This window comes from Rattus norvegicus, chromosome 4 (genome assembly GCF_021556685.1).
Source record: "Rattus norvegicus strain SHRSP/BbbUtx chromosome 4, alternate assembly SHRSP_T2T, whole genome shotgun sequence".
Classification (NCBI taxonomy): Eukaryota; Metazoa; Chordata; class Mammalia; order Rodentia; family Muridae; genus Rattus; species Rattus norvegicus.
Window position 1 is genome coordinate 41289943 of NC_141537.1, and position 16404 is coordinate 41306346.

Below are 16404 nucleotides of genomic sequence, written 5' to 3' on the forward strand. Positions count from 1 at the left end.
CTCTGTAAGACTGGGCTGTAGGCAAGCTTGTAGAGTTTTTCTTAATTGGTGACTAATGGGAGGTGGACCCAGCCCATTTTTGTGGGTTCTTCCCTGGGCTGCTGATCTTGTGTTTGGTAAGAAAGCAGGATGAACAAGTCAGAGGGGCATGCCAGTAAGCAGCATTCCTCCATGGTCTTGCCCTTCTTGAGTTCCTACCCTCACTGTTTTTGATGACGAACTGGTATATGGAAGTGTGAGTATTAGCAAAATAAACCATTTCATTCTCAAGTTGCCTTTGGTCATGGTGTTTCAGAACAACAATAGTAACCTTAACTAAGAAACTAACTTTTCCACATACTTTTTCAAGAGATTCTCTTCCTCTAGATGGGTGCTAGGGTGCTCAGTGTTGTTGAAATCTAGAATTCTGCTTGATTTTGAACTCATCTGGATTTCTAGGAGTGAAAAAGCACTGACTATGTGTGATTGACAGGTTGTGATGGTTATTCTTTGTTGTCCATGTTCCTACATCTAGAATTAACTAAAATCCAAATGGCTGAGCATACCTGTGATGCATTTTCTTTTCTTAATTAAATCATTTGAAGTAGGAAGACACTGTTCTAATCTTGATCTTTGGAGTGGGAAGATACTCATTTAATATAGATCTCTTGAGGTAAGAAAATACACCTTTTGCTGGGAGAATATATAAAGAACCTAGAAGGCAACTCTCTGCCTGCTTGTTCCTTCTGTTACTAGCAATTCCACCCTTTCCTTGGCATTATAGCCTACACTGGGATTCTGGCATATACTAAATGAAGTTGAAACATTCAGCCTCTTGAACTGAACAGCTACTGGAATTTTGGATTTTCAGTTGACAGCCATTTTTGGACTAGCTGGACCATAGCCTGTAAGCCATTCTAATACCCCTCCCACCTCCAGTCTCTATACACTACATTCCTCTACCGCAGCTGTTCTCAACCTTCCTAATTCTGTAATCCTTTAATACAATTCTTCATGCTATGGTGACCCGCAAGTATAAATTTATTTCTCTTGTATGTTATAACTGTAATTTTGTTATTGTTATGAATCATCATTTAAATATCTGATATGTGATATCCAAAGAAATTATACTATCAGGTAGAGAACTATTGCTCTAGAGAATCCTGTCTACTACATGGATAAGCTTTTTTTTGTAACAGAAATGGCAATAGCCACCCTCTTCTATGAGACAGGAACTAATGAGGAGTGCTTTGAGGAGATGCTCAGGGAAGGTATAGCTTTGGAACATGATCTTTTCTTCTTATGGAAAAAATGGATTCTGTAGGACGAAATGAATATTCACAGACTCTGTTACAAAGCGATTCTATTATAAACAGAGGCTGCTGAAGTGAGGTTGCTTCTATACTCACCAATGGGGATACTAATAGCCGGTTCACTGAATGGAAACTATGATCATTTGGTTTCTGTTTTTAAATGTCCACACATGACCATCTTAGAAGAATACCTGAGGACCCACCATGTGTAACTGTCTTCCTCCTCATAGTCTTACTCAAGAATGTTTTCTTTTTCGTGTCAATACTCCTGCTGCAACATTTCCTTGTGTGAAAAAGTGTTCTTAGCATTTACATAAACAGATTCTACAGCAGTCAAGGGATATCAACCTGACATCATTAAAGTACTTTCACTAGAGTTTCATTCTTTCCTTATTTTAACTAAAGAGAATCATTATGACCACTGCAGTTTTAAAGATGCTGTATGATCTCTGAGGTCTGCTGAGGGAATCATATGCTGGTTTAGAAGCATAGTTGAGAAGGAGTAAACAGTTTGCAAGAACTCAAGCTGTTGTAGAAACATTGCTGAATTTACATGGCTTACCCATACAAGGAAGTGGCCAAAGAAGCACACTTTTGCTTTGTGTACATGGCTCACAAACATTAAGCAAACTCCATTTTATCCAAATAGTCTATAATCTCACCAAAGAACACTGGGTCCATGGCCCCCACTCGGATATCACACAGTCCTCAGGGCATGGTAGTTTACATTCTCTAGAGCCCAGGGGCATATCCTCTGGGTCACACAGGTAGTCTTCCACATGTTCAGAAGGGCCATCTGCTGTATTCTGCATGCACCTAAGAGAAAATATGCACATCAGCAAAGGAACTAGGCCAAGTAAAATTACTGCCAACAAACAAGATGATGGTTCTCATTAAGCTATCATCTGATGAACAACATTCTCCCAATGGGAAGAGTTACAAGAAACTATGCCTCCCTACATATAGTTAGTATTTTTCCTAAGATTAAAAGAAGAACCTATATTCACATGACTAGTCATAATATTTTAATTGGATAGCTTCAGTGCATTGGTAAATGCTATCTTGTTTCTGTGAAAGGTTAAGCAACCTTTCCACCCAATGAAAATTGGTCCAAAGAGGTTCTCAGAGGAGATGCAGTTGATGATAGATGATGGAGTCTGAGGGACGGTATGATATCAATGTAAAATGTTTCATAAGGGGGTTTCCAAGATAAGGCATTTATCAGTTTGCTTTGTCTTTTAAAAAGTAATTTTAGCTGCCAGCAAGTTGACTCAGTGAGTAAAGGCATTTGCAATCAAACCTGGTGACCTGATTTCAATCCTTAAAACTCTCATGATAGAAAAGAAAGAACTAATTCCTGTACATTGTTCTCTGAACACATGGCCACTGCAATGTTTAAACATATATAGACACAGACACACAGACACACAGACACAAAGATACCTCCCCACATGCACACACAAACAAACAGACACACACACACATACATACAACTTCTCTAATTGTGGCTATTTGGATCCTATATCAGTTTTTTCCTAATTGTTAGGATTTTTTATATTAAGACAAATTTAAACCTTTGTTCATACTATTCCATTATGAACAGTCAAGAAATCCTCTTGAGAAGCTAATTAATGTGGCTTCACTTTACTGTAGTTAATAATCTCTCTGTGAACTTTAGTAGTAGAAGAGAAAACCTTGATCCTTAATTTATAATGTAGGAAAGGTCACTCAAATTAATGTGTCTTGTAAGAGAGTTGCCTATGGGAAGATGAAAAGGAAGATATATATATATATATATATATATATATATATATATATATATATGTCTTTTCTCATAAATTTACAATGAGGAAGGACATTGTGTCTCTAAAACTATACTATAAAGAATCAATTTTTATAAGGATATCAAATTTAAAAATAAATATTTCTGCCAAGTGAGACACATCAAAAGACTGGAAAGCTGTCATTAGTTGTATATTGATTGAGTATGCAGTTTAGAAAAATATATAAATACTGAATTCTGTAATGTTCTTAAAAATCATTTCATAAAAATGAATCAGTAGATATTTGGTGATTTGAATGTTGAAAAATTATATTACAAATTGCTTTCAAAAGGTTTTAATTACATAGTGAAATATCCTATTTTCAGAAGCATTTAAATTGTTCTTCTGACAGTTGCCTGACGAATACATGGATGGACCAGTATTTCTCTATTCAAAATGTAGAATTGATCACATTCTTAGCAGATACTGATGCAGTACAAGGATTAACTTATAAAATTGCCTATTGATCCAAGTTAAGAATAGATGTCCAATACCTTATTAGGTAGCTATGTACATATAACTATGAGAAAAATCTTTCTTAATTCTGTACTTTATAAATAACTCAAAAATAAAAGTAAATAATAAGTCTCAAATCTCGTGCTTGGGAGTAACTTCTTTTTAACAGACTTTATTTATTCTAAAACAGATTATTATTTTAAATGTACTTTCATTTCATAAAATGGGAAGAAACTCTACCGATCAGGATGTGCATGTGTTTTACTTGACTTTAACAATAGTTTTTGCACCTAGAATCCAGAATAAATATTTGGATCAAGCTGATACCAAAATAAACAGGTTTTGAATTTGTTTTCTTCACAGCCTTGGTCTTTCTATGTTTCTAAAGAGCAAGAGTACTTTTTTTTTTTTTGAGAAGACTGAAGTACATTAGAAGCACAGAGGACAGGGCCACTTGGAAGTGAAGAGGTGACAGACTCAAGGCAGGTACGTGAATAAAAGGTGGACTATCTGTGTGGAAACAACAGCTGCAGTAACCACAAGTAAAAACGCCTCTTTTTATTTTTATTGTCATCCTATGCATAAAGTTTATACAAACAATCATGTCATCCACAGCTTGACCTTTTCTTGGCCTAGCCCCCTTGAGTCCCAAGCTTGATTCTTAGCCCTAGGAGAAGCAGAGAAAATAGAAAGAAGGAAACAAAAAAAAGGGAAGAAGGGAGAGGAGGAGGAGGAAGGAGAAAGATGGCAGGAGGGAAGGAGTGGGGGAGGAAGGAATTCCTATTAGGAAGAAGCACGTCTACCAGCCACTTTCCTACGTGCCATTCCATCCATTGAGGAGGACTGAAAACAGGTAAATGCAAAGCTGTTCGTTTATGGATGTATCTCTTCTGAAATGTCAGTTCACATGTGTATGGAGGCAGGGCATACTGACCCTAATTAGCAGGGGATAGAGTTTGAGACGCGGACCACTCAATCAGGAACAAACAGGCACATCATTACATGATCCTAGTTCACGATCAATACTGACCCCTCTCTCTATTGCATCAGCCTCAATAAGTTGCTTTGTTTCAAGTGTGTTTGGCAATGTTGAGGATAACTGCTTACAAATCAAAAAGAAGCACGTACACCAATAGTTGAAGAAAAGGTTCACCAACAGTTGAAGAAAAGGTACACCAACAGTTGAAGAAAAGGTACACCAACAGCTGAAGAAAAGGTACACCAACAGTTGAAGAAAAGGTACACCAATAGTTGAAGAAAAGGTACAACACACATTCCTTTATTAAAATTTTCACTAACAAAACCAGCAACTGAATGAAGCAAATTCTTCACATAAGGAAATGAATTTTAAATTTGGAGGGGAAAATTTTAATTTGGAGGTGTGTGTGTGTGAAGTGTAAAGAGGCATTATTGTTTCCCCTTTCCATTTTTCTTACACTCATTGTCTTTGTTCCCGCCTTCATCTTTATTCTACCTTCATTATGACCCATAGGAATTGCAAATGGAGCCCTCAGATGGATATCTGAGGCAAACAGAAAATGTTTTGTTTTTTGTTTTTTATTGGAAACAAGGTTACATGTATTTTATATGAGTTTTGTGATATTAATATTAATAAAAAATTTTTATACTGAGATAGATCAGGAAATACTATTACATAGTTCTAAAATTCACGATAAGCTAAGTTTTAGGTGAGAGTGTACTGATGTCAAGTTCTGCATTTATTATTATTGTGTTTTAGCGCCCTTTATGGTATTCTGTGCCTGTGCTGGCCAACAGATTAGCCACATATGGCTGTGGGCAGTTTATAATTATGAATAGTGTGAATGAAGAAATGTATTTAAAACTTTAATCACTTTAAGGTGAAATTGAAATATCTGCACATGACCATAGCTATCCTATCAGGCAGAATAACTCTATTAGAATAAGGGAGAGGCCATAGCTAGCTAGGGGTTCAGGGGAGGCTTCCTGAAGGGGATCAGAGTGTTCAAATGTTATCCAGGTTGACATAAGGGCGCAATATGTCAAAGCAGGGGATTTGAAAATATCTTCGGAAATATATTTGGCTTTTGTTGTAGGGAAGATGTTTCAGTAAGTAAATGGTTTGCCTCAAAAGCATGAAAACATGGGTCCAATCCTTAGTACTTGTGTGTCAAAATTAGTAGGCTGGACAGCACACATCTGTCATCTAGTACTTAGGAGGCAGGGACAGGAGGGTCCCTGGGAATATTTGGCCTGTTTCATGTTCAATGAGAGACCCTAGCTCAAAAAGTAAGGAAAATAAAGAATGAGAAAAAAGTCCAATGTTAATCTGTGGTCTCCAAACACACAGGGATATACACACAAGAAACCTTATATACAGAGAAGCATATTCGACTTTTAACCGGTCACTGAGTTTTAATAACCACACTCATAAAGCTTGATTTCAATGTGCATTTCCAATGGTTTTCCCTGATATGATACAGACTCAGCAGGTTGTGTGTGTGTGTGTGTGTGTGTGTGTGTGTGTGTATACACTTAGGAATCTTTATTTCTGTCTATATCTGTTTTTTACACATATTCATGCCCAGATATAACAAAAGTTAATGAAAAAAGAGACTGTGGATTTAAAACAAAAAACAAGGGGGGGGGTACTGGGCTGAGGATCTGGAGGGAGGAAATGAGGAGGCATGTAATTGTAATCATATTATAATCTCAAAAACCAATATGATTTTAAAAATCTATTGTAAAATGAAGTTTTTTGGGTCAGGAACTAGAATACCCAAACTGCTGTTTGCAATGGAAGGTCTTAACTTCCAAGAATCCAGATTCCCTAAAACCAAAACTAATGAGAGTTGTCAGGAGAGCAGAGATGACAGATCCCACGCTGTTACCTGTGGAACGGGGAGATGGGTGCCAGGTTGCTCCTCCATCATTCCACTAGGTCTTACCTTACTTTTCGGGTCTGCACACCCTCTCCACAGTTGTCTCGCATGTCCACGAAGGTCACCTTGCAGACACTCCATGGCTCTGTGACCCATATGTACTGGTTGCAGTCACTGTGGCACGGGACGACCTCATACACCTGAAACACACACCTGGTGATCTCAGGCCGTGGAATGAGACTAGGGAAGGGTGGATGGAGGATTCTCTATCACCACAAACATCATTCCCCTCGTCTGCTTCCATTTCTCCCCCTTATTGTTTGCACACTCAAGTAGGAAGAAAGATAGCATCTTGAGAAGTCTGGTCAAGAAGAGGAAGGTGGGCTGAGCTGCCTTCTGTCTGCTTTTACAGTGAATCTTCTAACCCACTGGGCCCGAACCAAAACATATTTTCCTAAACTGACCTTTAGCACACCAAATTATAAGCTTTTGGGCTATTTGGTTCAAAGTTTTATGCCTCTTGAGTTCTTAGCGCAGGGCACTCATGTGCTAGACACTTAGTCAAGATTTATCAAATGAATGAATGAGAGGAATACTATAAAGAACACTATACACGTATCTGTTTTCCAGACAAATATTAGACAGTTTTACATATAAATGTGTATAGTTGTAAGAATTAGCATTTTTCATGCAAGAAACTGAAATGATGAGTACATGGAAATAAGCCTATCTTGAATCTAATCCTCAATCCCTTGAGGTAAGGAACCAAGGTCCTGAATTAGCTTTACACGATATATAGTCCCAGACACAGCTGTCACCATCAAGGCCTGACAACACAGCCAGCTATCTGCGGTTACTGTACACAAAGCTTTCAGTCCCAAAGGCAGTATTGTGTGTTCGCTTCAGGAATTCTAGAACAATGAAGCCACTGTGCAGTTTTCTCAATGAGGAAAATAAGCAGAAAAAGAAATTAAATAGACCACAATCTACTACAACCAAGAATATAACCAGGAAAGGAAAATACTTTAAATCAATTCTGGGAATCAGATTTAAGCAGTCATTTGGAGCTATCCTTTTGCACACTTGGAGGATGAAAAAACAAAATTAGAGTAAATCATATGTGATGTCGGAATAATGCTGTAGCTAATGATACGACCAGTATATCCCCATTAGGGAGATGTGTTAAAACAGGACTATCACCAACCAAATGGCTAAACACCACCACACCAGTCCCAGGGAATAGAAGAATCAAATTGAAGGGGCCCTGCTTCTATTTCTAACCCTTTGAGAGATAGATGGTCATTCCCCATTGTTAGGGGATAAATGCAAAGTATTTCATAGACAATTCCAACATCTCCAAATATCAATTTTCAGTGCACCGTACTGCTCTCCTTCAAGCATAAATAAAGGGTACCATTGCCTCATTAAAGTGCTGTAGGTGAAGGCTAGTCACCTCACTCTCTTTCCTCAGTCCCTATCAATTAAGAAACCATAGTAACTATACTGGGAAATAAAAAGAAAATAGGCAGAAGAAAACCTAGTGGAGAAAATAATAATTTTTTAAAAAATAGAACTCTGAAGATGTGGAAGATAAGCACGCTCACCTGCGCCTGGAGTGGTGTTTGGCGGGAACAGAGTAAAGGGCAAGAAACAGAGAAATATAAAAACATTAGTTATTTTGACAAGAGCTTATAGTGTACATTTCAGTTATAAGGACTTTTATTTAAAACATTAATTTAGTAAAAGGTTAGGATGTATTTCTTAGGTTTTAGGAAGGGCAAACCAACCATTTCTCTTGACTTTCACGTAAGACGAGCAGAAAAACATTACACAACCACCGGAATGATTGCATGTGCGCGATGACAAGACTTCAAACCCCGAGTGGATCTCAGAGCCCCTGGCACTGCAAACTGAACTGTGATTGCAACTATCTCATGAGTCATTGGAAACACGGACTGCTGTCTATAAACTGTCCCACCTACAGTTCCATATGTCCACCACTCTGCTTTAATCCATTCATATACTTTTAGTGAGATAAGGACCTGAGGGCTTAACTTCAGCGAGGAAACGTTTTCAGAGACGATTTTCAACTCAACGAACTGCTATATTTTTTACCAAGGTATTTTAATTAAAGTAAAAATCTGCATGGTGTACAACTTATAAACAATAACACGGTACTTTGAATATTTTAATTTCTTGAGTATTTTACTCCCTCTTCATAAGTTTTATGTAAAACATTTTGCTCAAAATTTGATGCCTAACTACCTGTTTTTTTCCTTGATTTACCTTTGACTTTTCAGTTATTACTGTTTTGATACACCCCCAATGAATTGAAAACCAATACATTAGTGTGCTTATGAAATTCTGTCTTGATTTTCTGGGAGATGTAACATTGAAAGGAAAGGATACAGTACAGGCAGCTTAGTACAGGGTCATGTGTCTTTGGAAACAAAAGTGATCAGGCAAATGTGACATGTTTTAATTGCACAGTGACTGGTTAGACACACACACGCACACATGCGGCATATTGAATATATGTACACTTCCTCTTTAATAGGACCATGGGTTGTAGTTTATGAATATTAAATTTGTTATTGGAAATTCAAGATTTCCAGACTTGTAGACAAGCATTCTCGTCATCCTAGGTATGCTACTCCCGTTATTATGTTTCATGTTCACCTGATTACATCTTTGCAAGTGAATTTCTTCTTCGGAAATGAATGCTTGCAGTTTATGAATACAAAATGCCCAACTGCCAGGAGATGGCGATAGAAGAGTATATTATTCTCTCCACACTGGCTAAATGTCTACTTTAGTAGAAGACCAGACAGCGTACTTTCCATGTAATTTAATTCTTCACTGTCCTCATATTTACTTACTTAAAAGTTTCCTTTTTATATGATATGATTCTGTTGTTCTCAACAATCGTAGCCTAATCAGGAGGAAACTGCTGATAACCACATGACTAGAGGTTAAAGTGAGAGGCTATGTTCACATGAAACAGCTTTGCATATTTAAATACTCGGCTCATTGGATCATGGCTCAAATTCAAAGTATAACATCTGCACACACTCTGGAAAATCCATTCTTTGCTAATTTACATGCCGATCAGCTGTGATAACAATTGTCTGTCCTGTTACACTTAAGTTAATCACAATTCTGTCATTAGCCATTTTATCCTTTATCTCCAGCAGAATACAAATAACAACCACTGACAGCAGTCAGTGAAGTATGCATGTGAGCTCTAACACATAACACAGCTCCAATGTTACAGAAGGCAATGACTGAATTGCTAGCATACATATACATATACATATACATATACACATACACATACACACACACACACACACACACACATATATATATATATGAACTATGAGACATCCTTTACACTTCTTATTTTATACTAACTAGATAGAAATGAATAAAATAACACCCCCTCTTTTTTAGAGCATATTCATGTCATTTCTTTGTTTTTCCCTTGAGTACTTGGTTATTGAGATCGTTCTATGAGTCTAGGGAAACTGACTCACACAGCACTGATTTCATCACAGTAGTTAGACCCAGTTGTACAGCAGATTAATGCCTTGACATTGCACACGACTTAGCTGTCATTTCACCGGCATGGGACTGTATTCTATCTGGATGCACGCAGAATCCTGAATGCCCAGAACATCCAGAGATAGTATGCATAATTTGCGATTTTGCATTTTATTGCGATTTACTCAGGTCTTAGGAAAATAGAATCCATCACATTTCTTTTTCAGGAGCTCTTATTGAATTCTGTGCATTTTTTGAGAAATAACAGAATAAAACATCCTTGGATATCAGAGCAAAATCTTACTTAGTGCATTTGATGTTAGTAACAATACCTGGTTGACATGGTCTAGTTTGGGGCAAGGCCTTCCTCCGTTATAAGGCTTTTCCCGCAGCCACTTGGACCGGACCTTCACACCGCTGCCACAGGACTTACTGCAGCGGGACCAGTTAGACCATTCACTGAGCTTGCAGTCGGAGGGGCAGGGGATGATGCAGGCTTCTTCTATGTAACCTGAGCAGAGGAAATGAAACAGGCAGCGAGTTTGCTACAAGTCACTCTCCGACTCCCTCGCACCATTCCAGCTCATTTAGAAGGTCCACAGGAGCATGCGAACACAGAGATGTCTGTGTCCTTAGGGACTCAAATTAAATTCTGCAGGAAAATGACACCTCTATACGGGGACGGTGTTAAAATAACCGCTAAGTAGCTGCCATGATCTGCTTAGGATTCATGCCCACAGTGTCTCAATGTCTCTGCTTAGCGACAGCTCTTGTTTAATTGACAGTAGCCTGTCGGGGCTAACCATCCCAGTCTCAAACTTGCCAGAATGCAGTTAAAAATCTAACACAGATTTGCGTGACACTTTATGTGTGAATGCCACACAGAGGCGGGATATGAGTCCTCGCAGCATTCTTCCTCGAGAAAAGTCAGTTCTTCTCAATAAACATTCAAACAAATCCATTTAAATTGGCACCTTTCCTCCTGCTTCCTTGAAAATCAGTTCTGAAGAGGGAAATTGAAGGGTGTTATGTAAGCAACACCTCATGTCTCCATGGTGCTGTAACTATTAAAATCACACCTCATCTTGGGTCCATTTGATCCTCTTGGAATTATAAATGTGTTATTAGGCAGAAACAAATGCAGAGAGAGAACAGACAAGTCTAAAAGCACAGGGAAAGGGATGGTGCCTTCTCATTCCATCAGCTCATGTGCTAAATGAGTAGTGAATGGTTTGATTTGGGAAGTAGGAAAATTTTGCTTTGATTGGTTCTTCCCTATTAACTTAATATTTCATGATATCAAATTATCCCTAGATGAAAATGCAAAACTACTCTAGTCAGAGGCTTTCCTCTTTCCGTACTACTTATGTTAGAAAGAAGTCAATAACAGTCTCATTTTTTTTTATCAGTGGCACAGACTTTAATATGTAAGTGACTATCATTCTACAGTCTATGAAGGGACAGATAGATTGTAACCCTTTTGAGTTAAAAACACCATATAACATAAAATCAGCTCATGATTCGAAATTTTTGTATATTTGCTAAGTTGTACAGTGTGGTTACCGTAATCTAAATTGTAGAATTTTAGATCAATTTTTAACAAGCTCCTCTTCTGAAACTGTCCATATTATTATCAGTCAGTATACATTTTTCACCTCCTCTTTAATTGCCAGCTATGCATTTACTATGGGACTCAGTTGTCATTTAACTGATACTTCATATAAATGATACCAATGAACCATTATGTGTTTTGTTATTTTTCTCAGCTTCATTTAGTTTGATATTTCGAGCAGTACTTCATTCTTTAAGGTTGAATAGTATTCCATCCCATGGATATACCACACTTGTTTAGCCATTCATCAGTTAACTAACACGTGTTTGTCTTTACACTCTATCATCAATGCCTTCAACATTTGCATGCAAGTGTATGTGAACAAGAGTTTTTATTTTTATTTTCAGATATATGCCTAGGAGTGGGATAGTCCTTTCATATGGGAATTCTATGTACTGTATTTAACTTCTCAAGGAAATAGCCTTCTTACCAAAAGCAACTGTGCTATTTTACATTCTGCAGCAGTATGTGAATGGTCTAACTTCTCTGAATCCTTGCCGGACTTGTCAGTGTTCATCTTTTTAAATTAGTGCCTTGATAAAGTCTACTTTTTATTTTAATATTGCTCTGTGTTTTGGTTTCCTGTTTAGGAAAGTATTGTATAATTCAAAATCACAAAAGTTTATATTATTTTTCTCTGAGAGTGCCATAATTTTTAACTTTGGCTTTGGTTATATGTTGCTTATGATTAGAGGGCCCAACCTCATGTCTTGCATGCAGTCGCTGACATCACCCAGAATGCCATGGAGTGACATGGCGTCAGCCATCAGCTTTCTGAGCCATCCTGGTCCCATTTCTTGGAAGCTTCTGCCCCTAGGGAAGCCTTATTTCTGAATCTGTGTTTTCATTCCATTTATCTCTATCTCTCTTCTTAGCAGTCCCACTCTGACTTGACACGTTTAGAGAAAAATTTGAAATCAGAAAGCATGAATATTTCAATTTTATTCTTTCTCAATATAGATTTGGTTATTTTTGAATCACTTATAATATCATATGAATTTTAATATAGGTCTTCATTTTCTACAATTAAAGGCATTTGGGATTCCAATGGGAATCACTTCAAGTGTGTTCAGCTTTAGCTTCTTATCCTGGTAACAGTCCAGGTAATTGAAATTTCTTTCCATTTATTTGGGTCTGTAATTTCTTTTAATGACTCTGTTTGGTGTTTGTGTAGTCTTCAGGTCTTAAATTAATTTTGTTAATTTATTTATATTTTATTAGTATACCTTAAATAGGTTTTAAAGTGAGCAATAATTATTGATTATCTTCAAACACAAGGAAATCAAATAATCTTTAAATGAAAATGTCATGTTTAGTATGTTACCTTGTTTCCAAATTGTGTTAGGTTGAAGAAATACTAAAATGCTGCCCATATTTTGTATAATACTTTCAAACATTACCTCATACATTGTTTAGGACTTTTCAAAAGTATAGTCTTCCACTACAGACCTTCTGAAAAGGAGTCTGGTTTTTTAAGAGTTGTGTTCATTCACCTCTCCTTTTGTTTAAACTAAAAATATTATTGAAATAGTGATAGATGTATATATAACTTGAAGAAGTCAGATGCAGAATTTCCTTGCATACTTTTCCCAGTTGCTATAGTGTAATTAGAATGCGCTTCCTGATGATATGTTGACACTGCTGCATTCCCCCGAGCTTCTGAGCTTCCTCAGGTTTCCTCAGGTGTGTGTGCACTCACCGTGTCTACCACTGACACAAGGTACGTTGTGGTCAGGCCCTGGTAAAGCCAATAAAGTCTGGAGGAGGGACAGAGTTGTAGCATGCCTTTCTGTACCTGAGTGTTCATATGTTGTTAGGAGTACCCATGTACTTACATTCTCTTATCAAATACCAGCTACACAACATTTTATATTTGTGCAAGTTCATCAAAGACATTTATGAAACTGAGAGTTAGAGTCCTCATTTGAGTGCCATTCTTAATTGCAGTCTCTGTTAACTAAAATACTATTCTATTTAGCAAAAATGTTGTTTTAATTAGTAAAACTATTATTTTATTTAAAAATATTTAACTATTATTTTATTAATAAAATAGTGCGTGTTTACTATATTGACATCTTACAATGCAGAAATCTTTTACTTTTAAGAATTATGTGACCAGAATCACACAATATTGCAGTTTAGACATAAATTGTCCCCAGAATGTCCTCATGGGTTGAAGTACTGGTTCCGGGTAGTGGAGCCAACTATTCACAAATGATCGTAGTGAGTCAGCTCTAACGTCATCAATGAATCAGTCTAGTGAAGGATTCACAGTGTGAAGTGACAAAAAGTTGGAGCTGGGGTGTAGGTGGTGCATCGAGGGGTGTATTTGCTGTATCTGTCTCTTCGACCCTTTTGGGTTACAATAAGGTGAATACAAAGCCACTCTTCCTTTCTGTCACATTATGTTTAAGGACAGGACAGAAACCAGAAAGATAGCTAAACAGGCACTCACTGTCAGCTCTAAAACCCTTCCTCCTTTGTCCTCATGGATACCTTTTCATAGCAACCAAAGCTAACTAACTCGTAGTGTTTGCTCATTTATAATTGTCTTTTTTACTCCCTATTGCATTGTGAGCCTTCTGCATATTCTATTCGCTTTTGGAGATTAGTTTAAATGATGCATTGTATTTTACCATGGGAATGTGTTATATCTCACTTATTTAGACTATTGGTTGGTTAGCGTTGAAGTAGTTTTAAATAGGAAGGTAATATCAATATATTTGCTATGAATTTTTCATAATATGTATTTTGGTCAGTTGTGTATTCACTTTGATGTATGTACTCATAGGAGAGAAACAGATGTAATGGGGCATACATATTGTATTACTTTATTGTAAGTGAAGTATGAAAAAAATTAATAATACAATCATATTCCTCAGAGAATTGAAAATAGTTCTACCTGGAGACCCAGAAATACCACTCTTGGGCATATACCCAAAAGATGCCCTACCATGCCACAGGGGCACGTGTTCCACTATGTTCACAGCAGCCTTATTTGTGATAGCCAGAAGCTGGAAACAACCCAGATGTCCCACAATGGAAGAATGGATACAGAAACTGTGGTTCATTTACACAATGGAATGATACTCAGCTATTAAGAACAAGGACATCCTGAGTTTTTCCAGCAAATGGATAGAACTAGAAAATATCATTCTGACTGAGGTAACTCAGACCCAAAAGGACATATGTGGTTTGTACTCACTGATAAGTGGATATTAGCCAAAAACGTACAGAATACCCAGGACACAGTCCACAGAACTGAAGAAGGTTTAACAAAATGAAGGGCCCAAGTGAGGATGCCTGAATCCCACTTGGGGGGGAGAAGAAAACAATAATGGGAAGGGGAGGAGAAGAAGGAAGGGACTTGGGTAGGAGAGGGGACAGGGAGGAGAAAAGGGAACATATCGGTGGGTGGAGAACTGGAGTAAGTCCTGAGGGCCATCAGAAAGAATAGAAACAGGCAACTTCGGAAGGTAGGAGGTGGGGGGACCCTCTAACATGTACCAGAGGTCTGGGAGGTGAAAGATTATCAGGACTCAAAGGTAGAGACTTTAGATGACAGTGGGGATTGTGAACTCATAGTGGCCACCTCTAGTAGAAAGACAGGGTATCAAGTGGAGGGATGAGGTTGCCATTCCACAGTCAAAATCTCTGACCCAGAGTTGTTCCTGTCTGAATGAACTGCAGGGAAAGGAAGTCCAGTGGCAGGTCCAAGTTGGGATGCAGCTTCAAGGCCACAGACAGATGCCTAGCATAACTACCCTCCAAGAGGCCCAACAAGCAGCTGAAAGAATCAGATGCAGATACTTACACCCATGTAATGGACAGAAGCCCTGGACCCCTGCGGTTGGAAAGCTGGAAGAAGCTGAGGAAGAGGGAGATCCTATGCGAAAACCAGCAGTCTCAACTAACCTGGACCCCTGAGATATCTCAAACACTGAGCCACTTACCAGATAGCATATACCAGCTGATATGAGGCCCTCAACACCTATACTGCAGCGTACTGGCTAGTCTGGTCTCAGTGAGCGAAGAAGCACCTAACCCTTGAGAAACTTGAGGCCCCAGGGAGTAGGGAGATCTGGTGGTATGGGGCTAAAGGGTGGGGACTTACTCTTGGAGAAAGGGAAGGAGGTGTGAGATGAGGAACAAAGAACTGAAGGGATACTTAAAAATCCTGTTTACTAAAATTTTAAGTGTAGTTCTTACTTTAATGAGTTGAAGGGATTGACCTTATGTTGATTTTAATTGTGGTTTGAGTGGAAAAAACGAGGCATTGTCAATGTTTTGGGTAGAAACCTTTCAAAGCCTAGATCCTTTGTTCTATAAAGATTTAACATGGTTGTCTTCAGACTAATTCATTTTATGTTACAGAAGAAGGTATAAAAGTTTTATGTCTGATTTTCCAATAGTATATTCCAGAAAACATTTAAAAAAAAACCTCTATTAATCTTTTGAAGGACACAAATTATAAAATAAGATAAAGAGAGAACAACAGCAGCATCTATTTCTCAATCTCTTATTTTTATTTCGCGATGTGTAGCCACATTCAATAATTGCCTGTTGTGTTTCTCTAGCACTATTAAAATCCTTAATGCTGCCAGCGAACTGCCAGATAAGCATTCCCTTGCCTCTTCTACTAAGATCATTTTTGAGGGCAATTAACATCAAACAATCACAGGAGATGGAACATTTCAAGCATTTTAAGGCTAAATAAATTGCTGGAAACTTATTGCAATTTATGGTTTCTGAGGAATGCTAAAGCAAAATAAATGACAATGTTTAGGATGTTAAAACTTTTAGCCATTCAACAGCAA

At 37.7% G+C, this 16404-nt stretch overlaps 1 protein-coding gene across 2 annotated transcripts in view; it reads right to left on the reverse strand.

The window, feature by feature from the left end:
- The window catches only part of Thsd7a (thrombospondin type 1 domain containing 7A), a 446922-nt gene that overhangs the window by 36393 nt on the left and 394125 nt on the right, over window positions 1–16404 (reverse strand). Inside the window, 4 exon segments of one of the 2 annotated variants that reach the window (NM_001191970.2) lie at window positions 1955–2108; window positions 6499–6632; window positions 8037–8042; window positions 10308–10486. In NM_001191970.2, coding sequence (NP_001178899.2) covers window positions 1955–2108; window positions 6499–6632; window positions 8037–8042; window positions 10308–10486 — 473 coding nt within the window. 2 annotated transcript variants of the gene reach the window in all.